The sequence below is a fragment of the Macrosteles quadrilineatus genome, unplaced genomic scaffold, assembly GCF_028750875.1.
Source record: "Macrosteles quadrilineatus isolate MER2022 unplaced genomic scaffold, UCM_ALF_1.0 Scaffold_3__2_contigs__length_128488019, whole genome shotgun sequence".
Lineage (NCBI taxonomy): Eukaryota > Metazoa > Arthropoda > Insecta > Hemiptera > Cicadellidae > Macrosteles > Macrosteles quadrilineatus.
The window spans coordinates 31,143,889-31,165,853 of record NW_026542596.1 but is presented as its reverse complement, the minus strand read 5'-3'; the positions used below and the strand labels follow the sequence as shown (position 1 = coordinate 31,165,853).

The window sequence follows — 21,965 nt, the reverse complement described above, 5'->3', positions numbered from 1 at the left end:
ATTACACTGTCATATTTTATTATGCATCGAAACTTCATTTCCTCAGTAAGTGCAAACAAAGGTGCAAACTTTGTTAGTTCTCTTTGTACTGTCTAGTTTTTGGAGGGAAATTGATTTGTTCTCTGAAAATCTCCACCCTCCCTGGACCTGGAACCTACTAACTACTGACTGAAGCGAAGCGAAGCCGCGGAAGCAAAGCTAGTAAACTAAACTGAACTGAAATGCCGAAATGGTTGTCAGCTGTTTGAGGTTATGTTGTTAACTGAAGTAGAGCTGGATTATACAAAACTTACCTATTTTTTCAATTAACTTAGTTATTTCTTTAATACCGTAAGTGTGTGGTCCTTATCAAAACAAAATGCCATGTGAAATGATAACATTGCAACTTGGCCAGTGTGGTAATCAAAGTGAGTATGAGACTCTAGCCTAGGGTTTGATGTAAGTTAGGCCTATAATTTAATGTCTTCGAAGATTTTTAGGTCTGACGCCAAGCCATTATATAGGTAACAGTAGTACAAATTTAACATAGCCTATTGTCAAACAAAAAGTTGTTTAATCTGTATTGTTCCTGGGGAGATTCATTGTTTTAATTATGTTGAGTTTTACCAAATTCTCATGAAAATATGTTATGGTGTACACACCCACACCAAGCTCTGCTGCAGGACCGTTGAATTCCTAATAAGTTACACACCAGCCTGACTGAGACGTGATTCAAACCCTCAATCTATGATGTCTCCTGGCCAGAGGGACGCCATTATATTATTTTACAAACTGATCAACCTTTTAGTTTACCACACTAACAATAGGCCTAGTAAACCCAAATCCAAAGTATATCTTGTTCTAACTTAATCTTGACTTTCTGCTTACAGTGTATGTCGTTAGGTACATTAACTTACTTACAGCTCCTAACATAGCACAAGAATCAATGTGAGTCAAGATTGAATCAAGCAATGTGGTTCTGATTCCACTATAAACTGTAGGTCCCTTAGTTGTCATTGTATAGGCCGTTAATTAACAGCTGTGTCTAAGGAATATGTCAGCCTTAGTCACTAACAAGACTACAACATCGCGCCACTCATCCTTCACTCATATTTGGGTTATAATACGCACATAGTGGCGTCCCTATCTTAAAAAATTGATATAGCCTAATTGAATTGATATCTTCGCTTAGCTTAGTAACTTTTTTCTGTGATAAGTCCATGGGGAAGTTATCTGTGGTTTGAATAAAATTACCCCTGATGTACCCAGTCAACACATTGACTTACTACACAGTTTATTTGATATAGGTAGGCTATTCTTACTTACCTATTTTTCTTGAATTATTCTCACAAGTGGTATGATACTTCTTTAGCAACAATTTCAAATTGTGAACGAAGTTGCTCGATAAATAAGTCCATTTTAGTCTGAATAGTCATGACAAAATATCTTCATCATAGCTGTGACTAATCTGTCATTGACATAGGGTGCAACAATGATTTTTCCAGCAGGGATAGGACAAATGTAGACACAGGGATCTTCACGGCAGTGTTAAAATCCTTTCATGAAGTCATCAAACCGTTTATTTCAGCACCGAGGTGCCTGTTTCAGGCCGTATAAGCTGCGTTTGAGACAACAAACACACGATTTCTCCCACCTGAATATCCTTCAGGCTGCTTCATAAAAATCTCTTCTTCCACGTCCCCCTACAAGAACGCAGACGTCATAGAACCAACTTCTCAACAGCTCTACGATGGACAGTATTGATCGAACGACCTCCAGACGAGCAACCAGGCTGAAGGTTTCAGCATAATCAATACCAAGTCTTTGCGCACATCCTTTGATGACCAATCTTGCCCGATATATGTCAACACTTCCATCAGGGTTGCACTTTATTCGGTAGACCCACTTGTTGTTGATAGTCTTCTTTCTCAGAGGGAGTTTGGTCAATTCCCATGCACCGTGTATATGCATAGATGCAATTTCTTTGTCCATTGCCGTTTTCCATTCAGCACTATCCTCTGAACTGATGGCTTCAGTATAAGACTTTGGTTCATTGTCAACAAGAAGATCTTCGGCAAAGTTTGACGAGATGTAATTGTTTAGCCACTCAGGTTGCCTTCTTTCTTGAGTCGAGTGCCTGGTTGCAGGATCATTGGATAGCTCTGCATCTTCACTACCTCTGCTACTTGATTCGTTTGTGTCCTCAGTTTGTGTAGGCTCATCATCACCCTTCACTGGAGAACTAGGCTCGTCAATAGTCTCTTTTAACTTCTTTGATGTGATTGGTTTTCTCAATCTTGATGGGCCACTCAACTTTCTTGTCACAATCTCCGACGATTTTGTGAAAAAAGATGTCACGTGAAACTACAACATCTCTCCTCTCTGGAACATAGATCCAATATCGTTCATCGCCGTCGTATCCAACCAGGTAACCAACCTCAGCTTTCCTGTCCATTTTCCGCCTCTTTTGCACAGAAAAATGGACGTAGCACTTTAAGCTGACGACTCGCAGATGTTTGATCCTCGGCTTTTGACCGAACCAGAGCTCAAAGGGTGATTTGTTAGCAACTGCTGACTTTCCCACTCGATTCAAAACTTAGCCAGCAGTGATGACAAGTTCCGCCCAGATTGCAGGAAATGTCACATTTGGATTGGCGTACTTGAAGGTCCGGGCTATTTCGACGATTGTTCTGTTCTCTCTCTCCACAGCACCATTTTGTTTGGATGTATATGGCGTTGTCAGATGTTGGTTTAAGTTACACCATATTCTCTGAGAATTTGATGAACTTCGGCATTGTCAAACTCACCACCGTTGTCAGTTGTCACTAAGAATCTCTCTGACGTGATGACCAATTGTGCGAACTTTAGCCTAACCAACACTTCACGCAACGCTTCCTTGACAGCAGTTTTTTCCCTTGGGACAAAACAGTATCATTACCCTGAAAAGTGGTCTTTTATCAAGTATCGGCGACCTCTGAAGTATGGGTCAAACAGGCCACAAACATCACCGGATAACAACTCACCTGGGGCTGAGGGGCGTTCTCGTGTTCCAATTGGTGGACGGTGTGCATTTCCGAACTAACACGGTTCGCAGATCTCGTAGTTGGCTGGCACTTTGATACCCATTTCGGATTCGAGCTTTGATCGGACGTTTCGTTTATCAATGTGACCCCAGCGCGTCTTCTGCTGCATTAGCCCAAACCTCAGACAGTTGAACTGTGTGAAATGAGGCACGATACAAAGTTCCACCACAGTTTCAAGTACCTTTGAATACAGTTTGTTAGTTAATAGTGAACCGACACTCGGTATTAGTCGATTCAAACTTGCTAATTAGGATTTCGATCATTGGCTGGGAGAATGGACACCAAGTTCCGAGAAGTTCGCTACCTACCTTAACGACTCTACTGCCAAGAGCTATTATAACTTCCTTTCCCGCCGCCTTAACTGTTGCGTTCGAGTTTGCTGGAAAACGTTTGTTTTCAGTGAACCAACTTAGACTTGACGTAATGTAAGCACCATTGTCGATCCACCACTGGTCGTTCGTAGTCATGATATCCATATCACTGCTGATGGAAATCAGCGCACTTTGGTTTTCGGTCACGATAACTTGTGAGCCCTTCGCTTTCTTCTGATCAGTGGAGTGTCACTCGTTTTTAAGCTAGTGCTAATGCCGTTAGCGGGAGCTGAATACGCAGGCTTGCCGTCAGCTTTCCATTTAGTACACTGGCAAATCCAATGACCTTTCCCCGAACAGTATTTGCACAAAGTTTCACCTTTTGGTTTCCCATTCTTCTGACCACCGCTGTTTGTGGCTCTAAGAATCTCACCAGCTTTTGACGTAGGAGCAACATTACGCTCATGAAGGATCAATGCAGATGAAACATCTTGAAGTTTCTTGCTCTTTTTGACTTCATAAGCAAGTAGCTAGACTAATAGATTTAAAGGGCTTCGACAAAATGTGTAACACCTTTGACACAAACAGGAGCTCAAGAAAATCTTCGACTGTTTGGATGTTGTGTGTTATGAGGCCAGCTGCAAATTCTCGGTTTTGATTCTGCAATCTTGAAAGCACGTTTGGGCATCCTCGGTATCATCCCAATGCCTACTGAAGAAATTCAAACACTGACGAAACAACTGATCTTCTGCCTTGTTATAGAAACTGCTCGACCAAAATGTCCCACGCTTCCTTAGCTGATAATCTTCCGGAAATACGTTGATGTAGATCATCACTAACACACTGAGAAATTACTATTTTTGCCTGAGTCGTGGATTTGTTGAATTTCTCAAGTTCTTCCTTTTCGGCTGTAGTCGGAGGCTCAGAGAGGGTAGGCTTTTCTCTTTTTCCCTCGACGATATCAACCGCGTCGAACAACTCTAGAATGCCCAACACTTGATCTTTCCACATCGGCCAATCTTCTACTCCTTTCAATGGTTTTATACCTTTCACGTAGGTATTTCATTTGTGGAGCTGGACGAACTCGATCGAAAGATATTTTAAAGAAATACTCGTGAGACAGAAAATCGCGTCAGAATAAATAGTTTTTACCATGTACGTAGTAGACTATATTTCCCAACACTGTTATGTACATAAAACGATGCTGGCGACCATAATCTCTTGAATTATTCTCCCAAGTGGAGGTGTTTAGGAAAAATCTAAGTTATAACGACGATAAAAAAACGAATTTAAACTATAAAACAAGCAAATGTATTTCTCATCAATGTTTACAAGATACATAACAAATTTGAACAACAAACAGACAGCTGATAATTAATTTAAAAAATGGTACACTAGTGGAACCCTAGGTAACTAGGCAGGCATTTTCAACAATTTTAACTTAACCACCTATTGGAGTTATAATTAAGGATTTATAATCTTAATACTTTTCTAGTTGGCTTTGAATTTTGGAAGAAATTATGTGCTGAACATGGAATTAATCCGGAAGGGATTCTTGAAGATTATACAACCGAGGGAGTGGACAGAAAAGATGTATTCTTTTACCAGGTGGGCCTTCATTAACAGGATTACTTGGAAGTCTTTTATGATTTTATGCAGGCTCGGAAAAGTTTTATTCACTGTTTCCCCATATTTATTTTACTGTGCTATCTACAATTAGGCCCTATTGTTACAACTTGCAATTTTGATGTTTGTTCCCAAGAAAACTATGTTGCCGCTTAAGACTTTAAAGCTAAGTTGACATATAGGATAATAAAATCAAATACCTTATAGTAGGTACTTTTTCCTTTTAATTCTTTTTCTTTTCTTAAGATTTAACTTAACATAGGCTACAAGTTACTTTAGAAACTTATTACTAAGTGTTGCAGGTTGGTGTTGAAATAAATCATTTCCCTCTTTCTTAAACATGTTAGGGCCAATATACATTTCCAGCTATCTTTTTGTTAGAATACAGTGCAGTAAAATTCCAAATTTCAGATGGTAACACTTGCAAGTTTTGTAAATAGACTAAAGTGAACTCTATCAAAAATAAAATATTTAATTTAATTTTGCTTTTAAGTTGATTTTTTCAAGTTTAAGAAAACTCAAACATTTGTTGCTTGGTTATAATCTAAAACTGTTTATACTTTATATGTGGTACAGGCAGATGATGATCACTACATTCCTCGAGCCGTCCTTCTTGACTTGGAACCCCGAGTGATACACACGATTATGAATTCTCCATATGCAAAGGTAGTACTTCATTAGAATTATTCAAACGTAGAGACATCTAAACATGGATCAGGTATAGCCATTTTCCTAGCAGCCAAATTTAGCATGGGCTATACAGGGTGTCCCTGTAAATAGGGATAAGAATAATTCAAACATTTTCCCACTAAAATACTCAGGGATTAAAATGGGGACCTTTAATACTCAGGGGCCTTTAAAATGAGGTATAACACGACCCCCCTTTACATTTGAAAATCTCCCAAGAACCACCCCCATCCCCCGTAATCTGCCCTTTTGGGTGCTTTTTTGAGTTTAAAAATAATTTTGCTGAATTCTTTCTTCTTGAATTCTTACCCTAAATACTGATAAACGCTAGCTCTAAGACATTTACACAACTCAGCAGTTGAGTTTGGCGGATAGGATTACCCGCCTCAACTAAAGCAATTAATTGTTGTGTAGGCCTATAGAAGTTACGTTCATGAATATTGAATTTGGTAAACTGTCAAATTTATACTTGATTTTACTTAGGATGATAGTTTAATCAGAAAATGAGGAACTCAGTGGATATTAGTTTGGTTAATAAAATACGTTAATGGTTTGCTGCATCGGTCATAGTTAATACAAGGGCCTACTCATACAATCTATTTATGTTGTTACAGTTGTACAACCCAGAGAATGTGTATCTGTCAAAGCACGGGGGCGGAGCAGGTAACAACTGGGCATCTGGTTACAGCCAGGGTGAGAGACTTCATGAAGAGATCTTTGATATCATTGACCGAGAAGCCGACGGCAGCGATAGTCTTGAGGTAACAAAAAATTGCTTCCCTATCAACAGTTTAGTATCACACAGTCCTTTTTACATAGTAAAATAATCATAGTTTAAGCAAATAATCTTTGACTAATCCGTAGTTAAACACATAGGTAGTATTTAAAAAGGATAGCAGTGCAATCAGGTATATATTATTTGTTCAAAACTTTATAATGTTTTCTTCTGGGAAGGCCCATATAACATTGTTGTACTGTATCCTCCATCAAATTAGACCCTGTGTAAAGCCACATGAGTAGTTAGCAAATTAACAATACAACTCTGTATCACCCAATTTGTTTTTCCTACAGTTACCTAACAATGTACATGTTCTCTCACTGATTTGAGAAAGCAAAGTGGCCAATTCGCTCATCAGTGAGACAATGTTAACATTGTCTCACTCTAATTACTTTGTCTCACTCCAGATTTGCAACGTGAATGCACGAAATAGTGAGCGCGTAACATGCAGGCAACGTCGTATGTGCGCGAAATACGTTGGCAGCACTGGCTGTAAATCAGCTGGTCAGCTGTTGTACTGTTGTATTTGTCACTTCACGTTCATGTTATATTAAAAGTTCAGTTCTGTGTAAAAATAGGTTATGTTTCTTCACCAATTTATTTGTTTTATGGTAACTGTAGGAAAAGTATAATGTGCAACTCGAGTTCAAAGTACAATTGCCTCACTCAAGAAACCATTCCTCACTCGCCTACGGCTCGTGAGTAAGGATTTCTCTCGAGTGAGTCAATTGCTCACTTTTCTCACTAGTTGCACAAATAACTATTTTCTAACATAATTCAATTTTAACCAAGTTACAATATTGTTCACTTTTCTAGGGATTTGTTTTATGCCATTCTATTGCTGGAGGAACAGGATCAGGAATGGGTTCGTATCTACTTGAGAGGCTCACCGACAGATATCCCAAAAAGATAATAGAAACATATAGCGTATTTCCCAACCAAGATGAAATTAGGTAAGTACCCATTGATTGATAATTTAAATTTTTTGTTGCGGGGGGGGGGGGCAGGAGGCTATTTTGACCTGTTGATATTTGTAGCACCCCTCAGCTCACTCTGACAGACCAAGGCTTTTGGTATAGCCTCAATGTCTACTATCTGATTTAGCCACTCCTCATGCAAGCTTTAAAAGTACTTAGCCCTCATAAGTAATGTGTTTTAATTTTTTTTTTTTTATTATGTCTGCCTATTAGGCTACTTTAGATTCTCACATTATTGTCATTTGACCTATACTATAATTTCACTTATTACTAGGCCTACTATTATCATTTGAGAATTTCCCTTAACATACCCAAGATGAAGTCCAAGTGTACTAGTGGTAAGCTTCATATCTCTCAGGCATTATTATCATTACATGTTAAGGTGTGTTGTTTGGGTGGGAAATAGCAGGTGGTCCAGTTTTATGGGGCCCAGGGTCCAATCCGCCAACTGATAAAGTTATAATACTGTGACCCAATGGTCAGAAGCCATTAATTGTGCAAAATGGATATATAACTTATATATCTTTTTGATAAAGGAATGACCACTTATTAAAGATGGCTTAACATGTATGATAACTATTGTTGAACTGTGTAGTGATGTGGTCGTGCAGCCATACAACTCTCTGTTGACACTCAAGAGGCTGACCAAGAGTGCGGACTGTGTGGTAGTACTGGACAACACTGCACTCAACAGAATAGCCACAGACAGACTACACATACAGAACCCTTCCTTCACTCAGATCAACTCTCTTGTGTCTACAATAATGTCTGTCAGCACTACAACTCTCAGGTAAACGCAAATTAAAAACAAACAAATTAAATACAAGCAAGCCTGGCTTGGTCTCTTGGTTTTTCATACAATGAACACAACTTTTTAAAACCAACTGACATCATTCACACACAAATTCAGACAGTCATTCACACATTAATTCAGAGTTTGCCGTGACCTTGGTAGTTGTAAACAATTTTGCTGTGATCACAGAAGATGTCCTTGATTTCCCGTGACCGTGGAAGACTTTCATGATTTCCCTGTAACTGTGTAAGACGTTCACAATATTCAGCTAAGCATAGAAAATATTCTAGATTTTACCATGACCTTGAAGATGTCCACAATGTGACCGCAGAAAATATTCATAATTTCTCCGTGACTGTAGAAGATGTTCACTATTTCACAGTGACCATGGACGATGTTCATGATTTTACCGTGATATGGAGAGATTATGTACACTATTTTTTATAAACTTATTGTAGTATGACAAATGACAATTATTATTTTTTTAAATTATTGATACTTTCAAAAGCAACCCGATTTTTGCCCAAGCCAGAGGACCTAAATTTTGACCCAATCTAAATAAAAATGTCTGGCCTGCACACCCCTACTTGATGGTGTATGCTTTTTACTCTTTAAAAAAGTTACCATTCAGTTGCATAACAGTGACACCATTGCCTTGGTTATCTCTCTACTTGCGTTACAGATACCCTTCCTACATGAACAATGATCTTATTGGATTGATTGGTCCTCTCATTCCAACTCCAAGACTTCACTTTCTGATGACAGGCTACACACCACTGGCCAACGAACACGAGGTATTGATGTTCTCAGACTCAATAGGTAGCCGTTATAGAACTTAAATTATGAAATTCCATAATTTAATTTGTACAAATTACAAATATATTATATACGGTTAACCTCCTCTTATTCAAACACCTAGCTGTTCCTAATCATTGAGTCCTAAATAAATGATCCTGGCTAATGAAACAGCTGATCTTAGTCAGTGACAAAGCTGAACAGATCATCTCACTCCATTCTTAACTCATAATTGGATTATAGCTATTTACCTTACAAGTGTAGTAAGAGCGTTTTTACATCATGCAGGTGAATGTTGTGCAACGAGCGGAAGCGAGTTGCATAATTTACCTAAGTGATGTAAACACGCTCTTGCGTAACGTGTAACGTACAAGATTTTACCTGACCCGACAATATACAGAAGGTTACGAACAATATTTTTCATTATCCATTTCACTCATCTTCTAACAGTAACGTTCATTTACAAACAAAAGCTAGGTTAGGAAAATTCTTCAAAACATAACAATAACATTCAAGCGCACAGCTTATTTCTAGCGTTAAACGTCGTTGGCTCCATAGAGGTATGTTTTTTTAAGTTAGGCACTCAATGTTATTTAAATGGGTTTCATTACCTCACCGAGTGAGTTTTTTTTTTAACTTTACATCACTCGAGAAGTAAAGAAGTTGTATACATCACGCTTGGGATAGGGAAGTTTAACATGGCGGGTTAGGTAAAAATTTAAAATATACACCTAGGTTGTGTCCCCATCTCAAGTGATAATGATAATAATGATAAACAACAAAAGTTTAAAATCATAAGAGTACTAGATGGATACATTCCAGACATATGTTAAAAAAGGTAAACTACATCACTTACCATGCTTAACGCACGATAAAAAAATACATCCATAGGTGCAAAGCATCAGTAAATAACATGTGATTTGTATGTTTATGTGGCTATGGACAAAATGGGGTGTTGTGTAAGTGAGAAATTCATATATAATATTTTAGTGAAAAATTTCAATCAGGCAAGTTATAAATTCGCTTAGTCTGCCAGTTTGCTGTGGCGGGGTATTTTTAAATCTTGGTGATTTAAGCGTTAAGCAGCGGGGAAGAAAATATTGACCCATGTACCTTGTGAAAGACAAATAAAATAATTGATTTCCCATTGGTAGGCTACTTCTATTCGCAAGACTACAGTACTGGATGTGATGAGGAGACTGCTTCAGCCCAAGAACATGATGGTGTCAACAGCACTGGACCGAAACTCAGATCATTGCTACCTCTCAATACTAAACATCATACAGGTGAGGAAAACATGTTATTCAATCCAAGCCTATCAGGAAAGAAGGTTGTTAATTGCTTAAGGTGAGTCGTCATTTATAAAAAAATATACTAGTGGTCGTCCAGTGGTCGAAAACTCCACCAAAAATATGTAATGTACAGGCTTCTTTATTTTTACCCCACACTGTAAAAAAACATGTGATTGTAATTTCTTTCATTTGTTTTGATTTTATATTTTATGTTTTTATGTTTATATGTTTTTATGTTTATATTTTTTTGTTATTTCGTCACCAGCATGTCAACCCATAAGGCCCGTGTTATTTTTTTATTTCAAATTCATTTTTGTCCTTTTTTTTACCTATTTTATTAAAGGGATTCTTCATTCTTTAGTTAGATATCTTTCTAACAGTATGCGTAGATTTTCCCTGCGATGCACACAAGCTGAGGAAAAAGGTTTTAAAGAAACATGCTTGCCTATTAATATATAGATAGATTGCATATATTTTCATCTTATACCTGCGCAGGTAAAACGTTGCAGTCAAGTTGTTGCGTGTAGACAGTAAAACTGTGCATTTTTTGAGAACTGTGCGGAAACGCACAAAACTATTGAAGAGAGCATAGTTTTGACGTTTTCACTGTTTTCAGACAAGTCGTTGCGTGTTTACACTGTCATCAGTTTAGACTCCAATCTCCAGTGTTGTCTTCACGTGCTGTCAGAGAGATAAGTGTTTTTTACGATGGCAGATCTTTGCCAAAGTTCCCGTGAGTTTATTGCCAAATTCATCAAACTGTACAAAAGTTTTCCTTGTTTATGGAAGATCAAGAGTAAGGAATATAGTGACTGTGATAAGAAGAATCAGGCTTAGAGTCTTTTCTAAAAATACAAAGCAGTAGATTCAAATGTGAACAGAGAAACGATTATGAAAATGTTTGTCGATTTAGTAACCAAGGTCTTGACCATATTGAGCGTTGTCATCGCTCAGACTTATTTCTTTGCTTTCTTGCAACACTGACTGCAAAAATTGACCACAATAACACATCTTCAATTATTATATGCACATACACTGAAAGTTATCACAAAACTACATTAAAAATTTGTGCTGAAACCTGTACTGTGTGTACCCATTTCTTTGCAATGACTTGACTGCAACTGCAACGTTTTACCTGCGCAGGTAAAACGTACACGAAATCCTTTAAAAGCGTGTGGACCGGCCTTAACAAATTTTTACTTTTTGATGTCCATGATTTGTTTTGGAGTCATAGCTAGGTTTTTAACAATGTTTTTTGTTCTTTCTTGGTAATGTCTCGCTTGAGAAGAGAATCGGATTGATGGTACCAAAAATTTGTTAAAATTAGCCAATTTTAACTTATTCGTGAGGAAAATGTCTGCAAAACTATAGTAAAATTTCACTACAGTAGAGCCACGCTAATCCGACCTCAGCTAGACTGACTCCTTGCTTAATCCGACAGTGCCATCGCTCATCAATGACAATGTTATTGGGGTAATATCGTGGCCATTTCCCCAGGCGTGTGAAAATGATAACCGTCTCCCGCAGTCACGGAAATATAGTCATCGTCATTACGAGCACAAAAACGTTTGTTATCCCCCAAAATTACGTCCAAATGTAGGACCTCTCCTGCTTTAGCGGAAACATTGTCATCATCTACCGCGATCCTGGTAATATATTGAACAACTCCAGAACTTGCGAATACATTATTATCGTCTCCCGTGATTACAGAAATTTTAAAGTTGTTACCTACAATCGCAGCAAACTCCTAATTATCTCCTGTGGTATGAGAAACATTATCACCGTCTACCGCAATCGTAGCAAAATATTGCACGGCTCCATGCATACCCTATGCAAAATCCTGCATACCTTCTGCGGTGATGGAATCATCATCATCATCTGCCGCGATCCCATAAAAATCCTGAACATGCTGCTGGCGCTGCACATCTGACCTTTTCTTTGTTCCGGCCATTGTCCTGGTCTCTACATGACCAGGCAGTACTGTATATGTTTTTACCAAAGTTGAATATTTTAAAAGTTCATCCCAGGATGATCGAAGTTTAATTATTTTTAACAGGTTGAGAAAAAGGGTTTTTTTTAAACAAGTAGTCTGTAACTTGAATTACAAAATGTGTTGATTTACAGGGAGAGTTAGACCCGACCCAGGTACACAAGTCACTTCAGAGGATCAGAGAGCGTAAGCTGGTACAGTTTATCCCGTGGGGTCCTGCCAGTATACAGGTGGCTCTCTCCCGTAAATCACCTTACGTCCCCACCACCCACAAGGTCTCCGGTCTCATGCTTGCCAACCACACAAACATATCTTCCGTGAGTACCTATTAAAGTATAAATAAAAGATGGGCGTGTTTTGAGTCAACTTTGTTTGCCGAGACAAATTCAATTTTTAAAACCCCAATGATACAAAAAAACTGTGCCAAATAAGAAACAGCTTAATTTTTTTCTTAGGTGAACTTTTGTCAATGTTCTGATTAGTTAAAAAAATTATTACAATTGTGCTTCAATTTTACCTATGTGGTTTTGTGATTGATGTTAATTTTTATGTAACAAAAAAACTAAAAGAAGTGTTTGTTGATTTTATGATTAAAATTTGTTTGATGGTGATTATAATACTACTAGTGTCCCTGTTGCTCGAAATCGAGCAATTGCTAAGTATTACAGGCGTTATTTTAAACGAATAACAGTCATAATTTTTGATGACTTTTAATAAGAATCGACTCAAAGATAATGGAATACTCAAGATGTACATACCAGATCGATACAATCAACATTTCTTCTAATTATCTTATCATTTTTCAACTGCTGATCTGTTTTTTTAGTGTTTTCTACAAATATCCTAACTCATAGCCGCTTTAGGTTGTCCATAATAACGATTATAAATATAAAATACCCCCGCCGCAGCAAACCTGCCGTCTAAGCGAATTTCCATTTGGCTGAATTGATTTTCAATTTATCTATTTAAATAACATTAGGTTTAACGAGTACCTAGGTTTGCTGCTACAAGGAAACTAATAAAGTACGTGCTTTAAGTAAAATAATTATTGCTTCGTATAAAATGAATATATTTGCCAAGTTTGATCAAAAGATATCCATAAACAAGCAAACTACAACATTTTACAATATTCTCCATAAGAATAACATGGGAATTTTAAATTTACCATTTTTTTTTATTTTCTCCGTAACCAATTACTGTACAAAAACACTTTGATATACTGAATTGTTTGTTTTTTAAAGCTCTTTAAGAAGGTTTAGAGAAAAATTGGGAAATTTTGTGTATTGAGGGTCAAAAGTGAGAAAAACCAATTTTTACCCCATAAAACCCCCCATAAAACCCTGTTCCCATGATCCGATCATGCTGGATCGCGAACTCATTCAAGTTTATCCCGCCTTACACCTTCAAACCAAATTTCATCAAAATCGGATAAAAATTACTCAAGTTATCGTGTTCACGGACACATATATATATATATACATATATAAAAATTTGAACGAATGGTGTTTTTGGCCTCTGGGGACACCAAAATGAAAAAGTAAATCGGTCCCGGGCCTAAGTCTTACCATGAGACCTACGGTAATAGCTACTTCCCTATAGGGAAATTCGCTAAAAAAAACACATTATTTCTATTTCTTCTCCTTGGTGGTGTTCTATGACTTTCTTATGTTTCCATAGTTTGCAAATCGGCTCTTTCAATGATTACTAAGAAATGCAGCATAGTGTTAATTCAGTTTTCTTTTTAGTACCTATATAAATCTATCCAGGCTCTCGTTTTTTTCCATTGCAATATTTATGCCAACCCAAATTCAAATAGTAACTATTTCATTTCAACCAAATAAGTAAATGTTTGTAGCTAACTAACTGTTAAATTAGCAAATTTATTGACTGTTTACAATTACCATATGTTCTTCTTCTCACTTTTAATTTCTGACAACAGCTGGAGTTTCAAAACATTTTTTGTTTCCCATGTTAATCTTATGGAGAAATGTGAACTTTTAAAGGGCCCCAGGGCCTCACCCTCTAATTATTTCCAAAAAAAGAAAGTTTCCTGCACAACTTCACGTTAAGCTCTTTCCAATGACACCAAGAACATGTAAATCGGTTCAGTAGTTTCGGAGGAGTAATTGTCTCCAAAAACCTGCTTGCGTATTAAATAAGTATAGATAATTTAAAGATGAATGTATTTCTGATCATCATTGGTAAAAAGTACTACTAACTAATTTACATTTATTTATTCAGCTTTTTTTCATAGTCATTAATTCAATTTGTTTATAGACTTACCACTTACCACCACTAAAACTAGATTGGCAGAGGATACGCGTCCGGTAACCGGACGTGGATTAGACGTCCGGCAATTACTGTCATAACCTAACCTAACCAACCAAACTTGCTGATAATGAAAAAATCGAATTAAGGTTAAATTCTTTCTCTATTAGAAAATTATAAATGCCAAAAATTCTAATTAAAGATGTACAGTTAAGAATAAATGGTATTCAATGCAAAATCTTCGACAAAAAGTTAATGTCACCAATGGGACTCGAACCCTGGACCTCTTGCATATCAGCCGAGCATCTTATCCACTACACCACGACCACCGATGGTTGGCGATGGTATTGTTGTAGTAAAGGCGTTCCAGGTTCCCGCAACCCCATGACGTCATTGCCGTACGCCTTATCCACGCCCGGTTACCGGACGCGTATCCTCTATGAACTAGATTATTTAAGAACAAAATATGTTTACAAATACTAGTTTATTTCCCTTAGTCCAGAGATTGCCTGGATATCTTATTTGTAAAATCTTTGGTTATTTGGATATGCTGTTTGTACAGTGCAGCTGTGGAAAGCTTATGGTAATGAATAATATCAATAACAACAACCTTAATCATTAATTTAGGTATGGTGCTAAAAAAAAAAAAAAAAAAATAGAAAATATCAAAATTTAAACTGTGAGATTTTAATATTACCAAGCAGTATTCTTAAATGTTGTTAAAATAGTATCTTGCCATGCATTAAGAACCTCTGGTACTATCACTAGTCATCCTGAAACTACACTTGCTCTTCTCTTGCAGCTGTTTGATCGAGCTCTTCAACAGTACGACAAGCTTAGGAAGAGAGAAGCCTTCTTGGAGCAATTCCGTAAGGAAGCCATGTTTAAGGACAACCTAGATGAGCTGGATCACTCCAGGGAGGTTGTACAGGAGCTGGTAGATGAGTACTGGGCGGCTACCAAGTCTGACTATCTCACCTGGACCAGCAGTCGTTCTGTGAGTCATCCATAGGAACGTTGAGACTCTAAAATATACCAATTTAACTTTTAGAAGAGACCATCCTCTGTGGTTATTTTGATATCAAGAACATCTTCCACAGTCATCATCGCTTCCTACGATCGAGGCAAAATTGTGAATCCTGGGATCAGTGCAACAAAAGTGTCATATTTTGATAGTGCATCTTCTCAAGCATCTTCTTAGACGCTTTTGTGATCGAGAAAATAAACATTCAGCTCTGCTCAAACAGATTCAAGCTTGGCCCAAAAACTATTTCCGACCCAAACTGATCCCTTGGGCCAACCGTGTGAAAAAAAAGTAAATTTCCAAGTACCGATCCCTGAAGGGAACCAAGTTATTTTGTTCAGAAAGTGACTTTTGTGATGTATGGTTTGTTCTTAGTGATGACAATATTTTTCAGATGTCACAAGGAACCCAACCATGTAATATTGAAAGTAAATTTTACAGTGAAATCTAACAAACTCTGCATCTGATAACCATCAGCTGTCCAGATGTTTTGGCAAACCCATAATCAATGTTTATAAAATTTTTAAAAATACATTATATTTACGACCCTAAACTACGGAACTTATTCAAAAGTTACACTTGCCTTTGCTATTTAAACTTACAGACATTAAGACTGGGACATGTGAGTCGCACATTCCTGACAAACGGAGCACTACAAATAATGATGATTTTTTTATAAGCTCTAACCTACATTTACTATCATTTAAATAGGTTGTAGTTTGTACTGGATAAATTAGTTCAAACTGACTAAGTATATTCATGTCCAATTCTAACTCAGATAGCATTAGTTGATTTTGGCAACAACCTTTTAAAACTTAAGCACACAACTACTATTGCTGATTGCTTAAATCTCTTTTATATATTTATATATTTTTTCCCCTTCCACATGGTCGTGTACTATAACTAAATTGGAAAGAACTGTATTGGTAAAACAGTTATTTTAGAGGCGTAAACTGTATTTCTATTCTAAATATACTAGAAATCTTTCTTAACAATAAGATTAGTCAATTGTAATATGAAATATCCCCGCCGCAACAAATCTGCCGACTAAGCGAATTTCCATTTGTCTGAATTGATTTTCCATCAAATGTATTTAAATAACATTAGGTTTAACCCTTTGGATCCCAATAATTTTACCTAGATTTAGTTGAGTAGTCCCGTGCACTTTGGCTTGCGTTGGCTGGGGCGGCCCAGCCATTTGATGCCAGCTGTTACTCAAGAATCCCAAGCCAATAATACCTGTTTTACACATGTTATGAAGAAACATTTATAACTCCCTTATTATTGCAGTTAGAAATACAATTTTTTTTTATTTTGAAGGCATTTGTATGTACGTTGCGACTGTGTAAATTGTAATAGTGTAATTTTTTTTTTTGTTGCAAAAAAAAAATTTTAATAATTTTTTTAATAATTTTATAAAAAAGTACCAATGAAATATGCGTGCTTCTTGACACTAATACTGAAACCCCGGTCTGACAGACCCACGGGAATTTTCACAAATGCATTATGGCAACACTGTTTACTTGGGAGATTCCATTCCCCCAATACCTTCCCCTAGAACCTTCCTTAGAAAGTTTTGAATTTTCTAACAAATTTAGTTCAAAAGGTATCAAACCGTTTCCAGACTTTTTTGTCACCCTGTATATAGATTATATTTATGTTTTCTGCAAATATTTCCTCAGACAATGTCTTTATCTGTCCTTTGATGTATTATTTGGGCATTTATTACGAGGATTAACAGAATTGCATAACAAATACTAAAAGCCGATGACATCGGCCCTCGGTTCTTTTCACGGCTAATTACAAAGCCGATCAGATCGGCCTGTGGGCATTTTAAAACCTATTGACAGAGCCGATGTAATCGGCCCTTGGGACCCAAAGGGTTAACGAGTACCTAGGTTTGCTACTACAAGGAAACTAATAAAATGTGTTTTTTAGTGAAATATTAATAACTTATAATAAATTAGCCAAGTTTGATCAAAATATATCCATAAACAACAAAACTACAACATTTTACAATATTCTCCATAAGAATAACATGGAAATTTTAAGTTTACAATTTTTTTTTAAATTTTCTCCGTTACCAATAACCGTATAAAAACTACTTACTATACTAAATTATTGGGGTTCTTAAGCTTGTTTGTTTTGTTGTGATTGAACTTCTTGAAATAAATATTTGATAGAAATAATGTATATTAAATGAAAAACACTGTGATGTGAACAAGAATGTCTATTGAATTACTGAAACTGTTTACAAAATTAATAATGAATATAACATGTGTTAACAACATCTGTTAAACAAAGTGCAAGAGAAAAAATTTATTTACAGACCAAGGGATAAAATAAAATTAAAAAGGCTTTAAAAAATTAAAAAGCTTTAACATTAAAAAGGTCTAGAGAGAAATTGAGAAATTTTGTGTTTTGAGTGTCATAAATGAGAAAAACCATTTTTTACCCCATAAAACCCCCCGTAAAACCCTGTTCCTATGGTCCGATCATGCTGGTTCGTGAACTCATCCAAGTTTACCCTGCCTTACACCTTTAAACCAAATTTCATCAAAATCGGACGAAAATTACTCAAGTTAAGGTTCACGGACGTATATATATATATATATATAAGTCCATATATACATCAGAATCAATAATCTTTATTCGGTCTGTATGTACATACATGAATAGAGTCAATACATACATATAAACCAATTTTAACGAATGGTGTTTTGGCCTCTGGGGACATCAAAATGAAAAAGTAAATCGGCCCCGGACCTAGGTCTTACCGTGCCACCTACGTTAATAGCTACTCCCCTATAGGGAAATTCGCGAAAGATTATGTATTGTAACATGTCTCATTTTGTGTAGTTAGCTATATTAGCGAATTTCCCTATAGGGAAGTAGCTATTACCGTAGGTCTCATGGTAAGACCTAAGCCCGGGACCGATTTACTTTTTCATTTTGATGTCCCCAGAGGCCAAAAACACCATTCGTTCAAATTTGTATATATCTATATATATATATATATGTCCATCCGCACGATAACTTGAGTAATTTTTGTCCGATTTTGATAAAATTTGGTTTGAAGGTGTAAGGCGGGATAAACTTGAATGAGTTCGCGAACCAGCATGATCGGACTATGGGAACGGGGGTTTATGGGGTAAAAATAGGTTTTTCCCATTTTTGACCCTAAAAACACGAAATTTCACAATTTCTTTTAAAACCATTTTGCAGAGCTTAAAAAAACAAATAATTTAGTATATTGAAGCGTTATTATGCGCCTATTTGTTAAGGAGAAAATTTAAAAAAATTGTAATTTTGAAATTCCCATATTATTCTTATGGAGAATAAGTCAACTGTTGTAGTTTGCTTGTTTATGAACATATTTTGATCGATTTTGGAAAATACTTTTATTTCTTACTAAACTATTATCAATTTATTAAAAAAAATCTTTTTCATCCTCCCTAATGCAGCAAACCTAAGTACTCGTTAAACTTATTCTATTTAAATAGGAAATTAATGTGCTATTTTTATGGAGGCATTTTAGTGTAAATCCAATCAGGTTAATGGAAATTCGCTTAGTCTGCAGGTTTGCTGCGGCGGGGGTATTTTATTCATTAACTGACTATGCTTTAATTTTAGCTGTTTCATGACATTGTCAATAATTTGTAAAAATTCTTAAGGCAATAAACATATTTAATATACTTCTTATTTCAAGTACAAATTATTGTAATAATTTGTTTGCTTTTCCACAGAAGGGCCAAGGTGACGCAGGAGAATGAAGATAAAAGAAGCTTGAGTCTAGATCCTCAACAACTACAGATCTGCCATCTAGGTCTATATTTATTTTTGTACATAATTTTGTATTGATATGTTTTACTAGTTAGTCTGTAAAATAAGTTTTCACTTTTTGATGAGTAATGTATAACAGATTTTTGTAAAATTATTTTGTTACCACCGTTATAAATATTGTTAGATATATAATCTTAAACTTAATTTTTGATAACTGAAAAGTCATCGTATATCTTTCATCTCCGTTAACTGTACTATTCAACATGTTAATGACTATTTAAATATTAATTTTTTAATAACTGAAATGTTATCTGTATCTTTCACCTACATTAACTGCACTAATTAATCGTGTCGTGTTGATGACTATTTGAACGTTTGTTTCGTAACCAACCATGACAGGTTGTGCTGTTGTTATTCCTCAAATGTAGAGATATAAAAAGTGCCATCTGTAGTATTCTAAAAAAATGATGTCTTCCTTTTATATGTTAAACAATTTCTTGACGACAAACCTTTTCCAACATGGAATCAAGAAAATATCTCAAGTAATTATTTTATATTCTTGAGTGTGGCAGATTGCGTGAAAATATAATAATAATATCTATGGTTCTTACCGTCAACGCAATCAGGGGTAATATTCCACTACGACCGTTTCGGAGATGACTCCATCGTCAGGTGCGTAGTGGTACACTAAACTATAGTCTTGTCACATTTAACACGAATTGTCTTCATTTGCATTGCGTCAAGGGTTGAATAAATAATACACATATAAGCACAGGACGGACACACGAAAACACGAATACGCGAAAACATTTAGAGCGTGTGCACGGCTTGAAAACTGACGACCGACTGTTCAATCCTGGTCACTGCAGGAGTTACATGGATGACTGGTAAGAACGTGCGTTGACGGTAAGAACCATAGATGTTATTATTATAATAATTTTATTTACATTTTGTCTAAAACATTGTTGTTTGTTACATGTCTAAAACTGTGGAATAAGACATCACAATTTTTGATTGAAAAATAATTTCTTGTAAAATGTTTTAGCTATACTTTTATTAGGTAAGGTATAAAACTTATTTTTTTTAACATTCCGTTTTGCACGTGTTGTTTTTCTAACAAAAATCACAATTTTATTACTTACCTTTTAATTAATTGTTATGCTTTATTTTCATTTTTAACAGCTTTATTGTTTCTCATAAACAAGTAAAGAGTGACATGAATTCATGGAACATAGAGTCTCAATAAACATAGTATTTTACCTGACTAGTACACATATTAACAGGAAGTAGAATTTGAGGTTTTAACTCAATCCAATGAATTGGCATTATAATTTTTTTTTTATAATCTTGTTATTTATGTGGTAATACAGTGTTATATGAGCTATAACTATCTACTAATAAATGTTTCAACTTTTAAATACATTATGTTATGTCTCCTTTTTCCATCTGGTTTTCACACTTCTCTGGTTTAATGTCACTTACACAATTAAATGACACACAAGTTGAATAATAAATTAATTTGTACAATTGAGCTAACAAACTAATTTGATTTTCTTGGAATTTACGCTTTTGATTGTCTTGCAACATTGACAAATGCATTTAAAATATCACAGTGGAAACAACTGTCATGATGTATTTATGAGGGTGGAATCCAACCCCCAAACTTCTCTCCGAGTTCCTTTGCGACGGCAAGACACAGCCTATCTTGGTTTGGTGCTGCAACTACCTGAAATTTCATAAAATCGATTACTTAAGAGAAAATTGTTTTTTTTTTTTACAATAAAACACGCTAGTTAGCAATACAAGTTCTTGTGTTTTGATCACGATTTTTAAGAGATACCTTTAAAATTACTATAACGTTTGTTTGTAATTACATAATAACAATTTAGCAGTCCAGTAATAGTGTAAAATAGAACCAATCATATCCAATCTCGGCATAACCGACTCCTCGCGATATCCAACCAAGACGGGTGATGCTGTAATCACGGCAGACGATTACCGCTATCGCCGAGGCCGCAAGATGTGCTCGTGGGTGGTTCAGCAACGGTGATAATTACCGGTGTCACAGAGACTGCAAGATATGCTCATGGGTGTTGCCGTGGTTGTTAGAGACGATTACAGGTGTTTACAGTGGTCGCAGAAAACGATTACCGAGACTGCAAGTTATTCATCTCCCAATACCGACCTTTTGGCTGTTCCGACCATGGCTCGGTTATATATGAGGGGTTCTAGTTCTACTCTACTGTAGTCATAAAGTTTTGAAAATGAATACGGTTCAAACTGTTCATGTATAATTTATTCCGCTGCTATAATTTGTACCTACAAAGAGTTTTAAATAACCAGTAAAGTAACAAAACAATGATTGGTTTTTAATGTGCTCAATAAAAGTATCTACTATTTTTTATGATTGGTTAGCTACTAATTAGCTTAGAAAATGTTTCATAGTTTAACAGAAAAGCCGTTTGTACTAAATTGTATAATGCCATTTCACATTATACCAATGCAAGACAAAACATTGCTTAGTTAATATTTACATTTTTGCAGGAAACACAGTTGCATTCTACACATTGGAACATTGC

At 36.0% G+C, this 21,965-nt stretch overlaps 2 protein-coding genes across 2 annotated transcripts in view; one reads left to right on the top strand and one right to left on the bottom strand.

Moving 5' to 3' along the window:
• Positions 1–271: 271 nt before the first annotated feature.
• Positions 272–20,808, top strand: LOC128991058 (tubulin gamma-2 chain-like). Its single transcript, XM_054413780.1, has 11 exons — positions 272–407; positions 4,869–4,981; positions 5,576–5,665; positions 6,301–6,447; positions 7,281–7,417; positions 8,037–8,231; positions 8,917–9,028; positions 10,184–10,315; positions 12,446–12,628; positions 15,382–15,576; positions 19,350–20,808. The coding sequence occupies exons 1-11, from the start codon at positions 359–361 to the stop codon at positions 19,374–19,376; spliced, it is 1,380 nt and encodes a 459-aa protein (XP_054269755.1). The 5' UTR covers positions 272–358; the 3' UTR covers positions 19,377–20,808.
• Positions 20,346–21,965, bottom strand: part of LOC128991057 (fatty-acid amide hydrolase 2-like) — a 37,975-nt gene continuing 36,355 nt past the window's right edge. Inside the window, exon 11 of the mRNA XM_054413779.1 lies at positions 20,346–21,112. Within this exon, the coding sequence (XP_054269754.1) occupies positions 21,023–21,112 (90 nt within the window). The 3' untranslated portion in view covers positions 20,346–21,022. The remainder of the gene's footprint in view (positions 21,113–21,965) is intronic.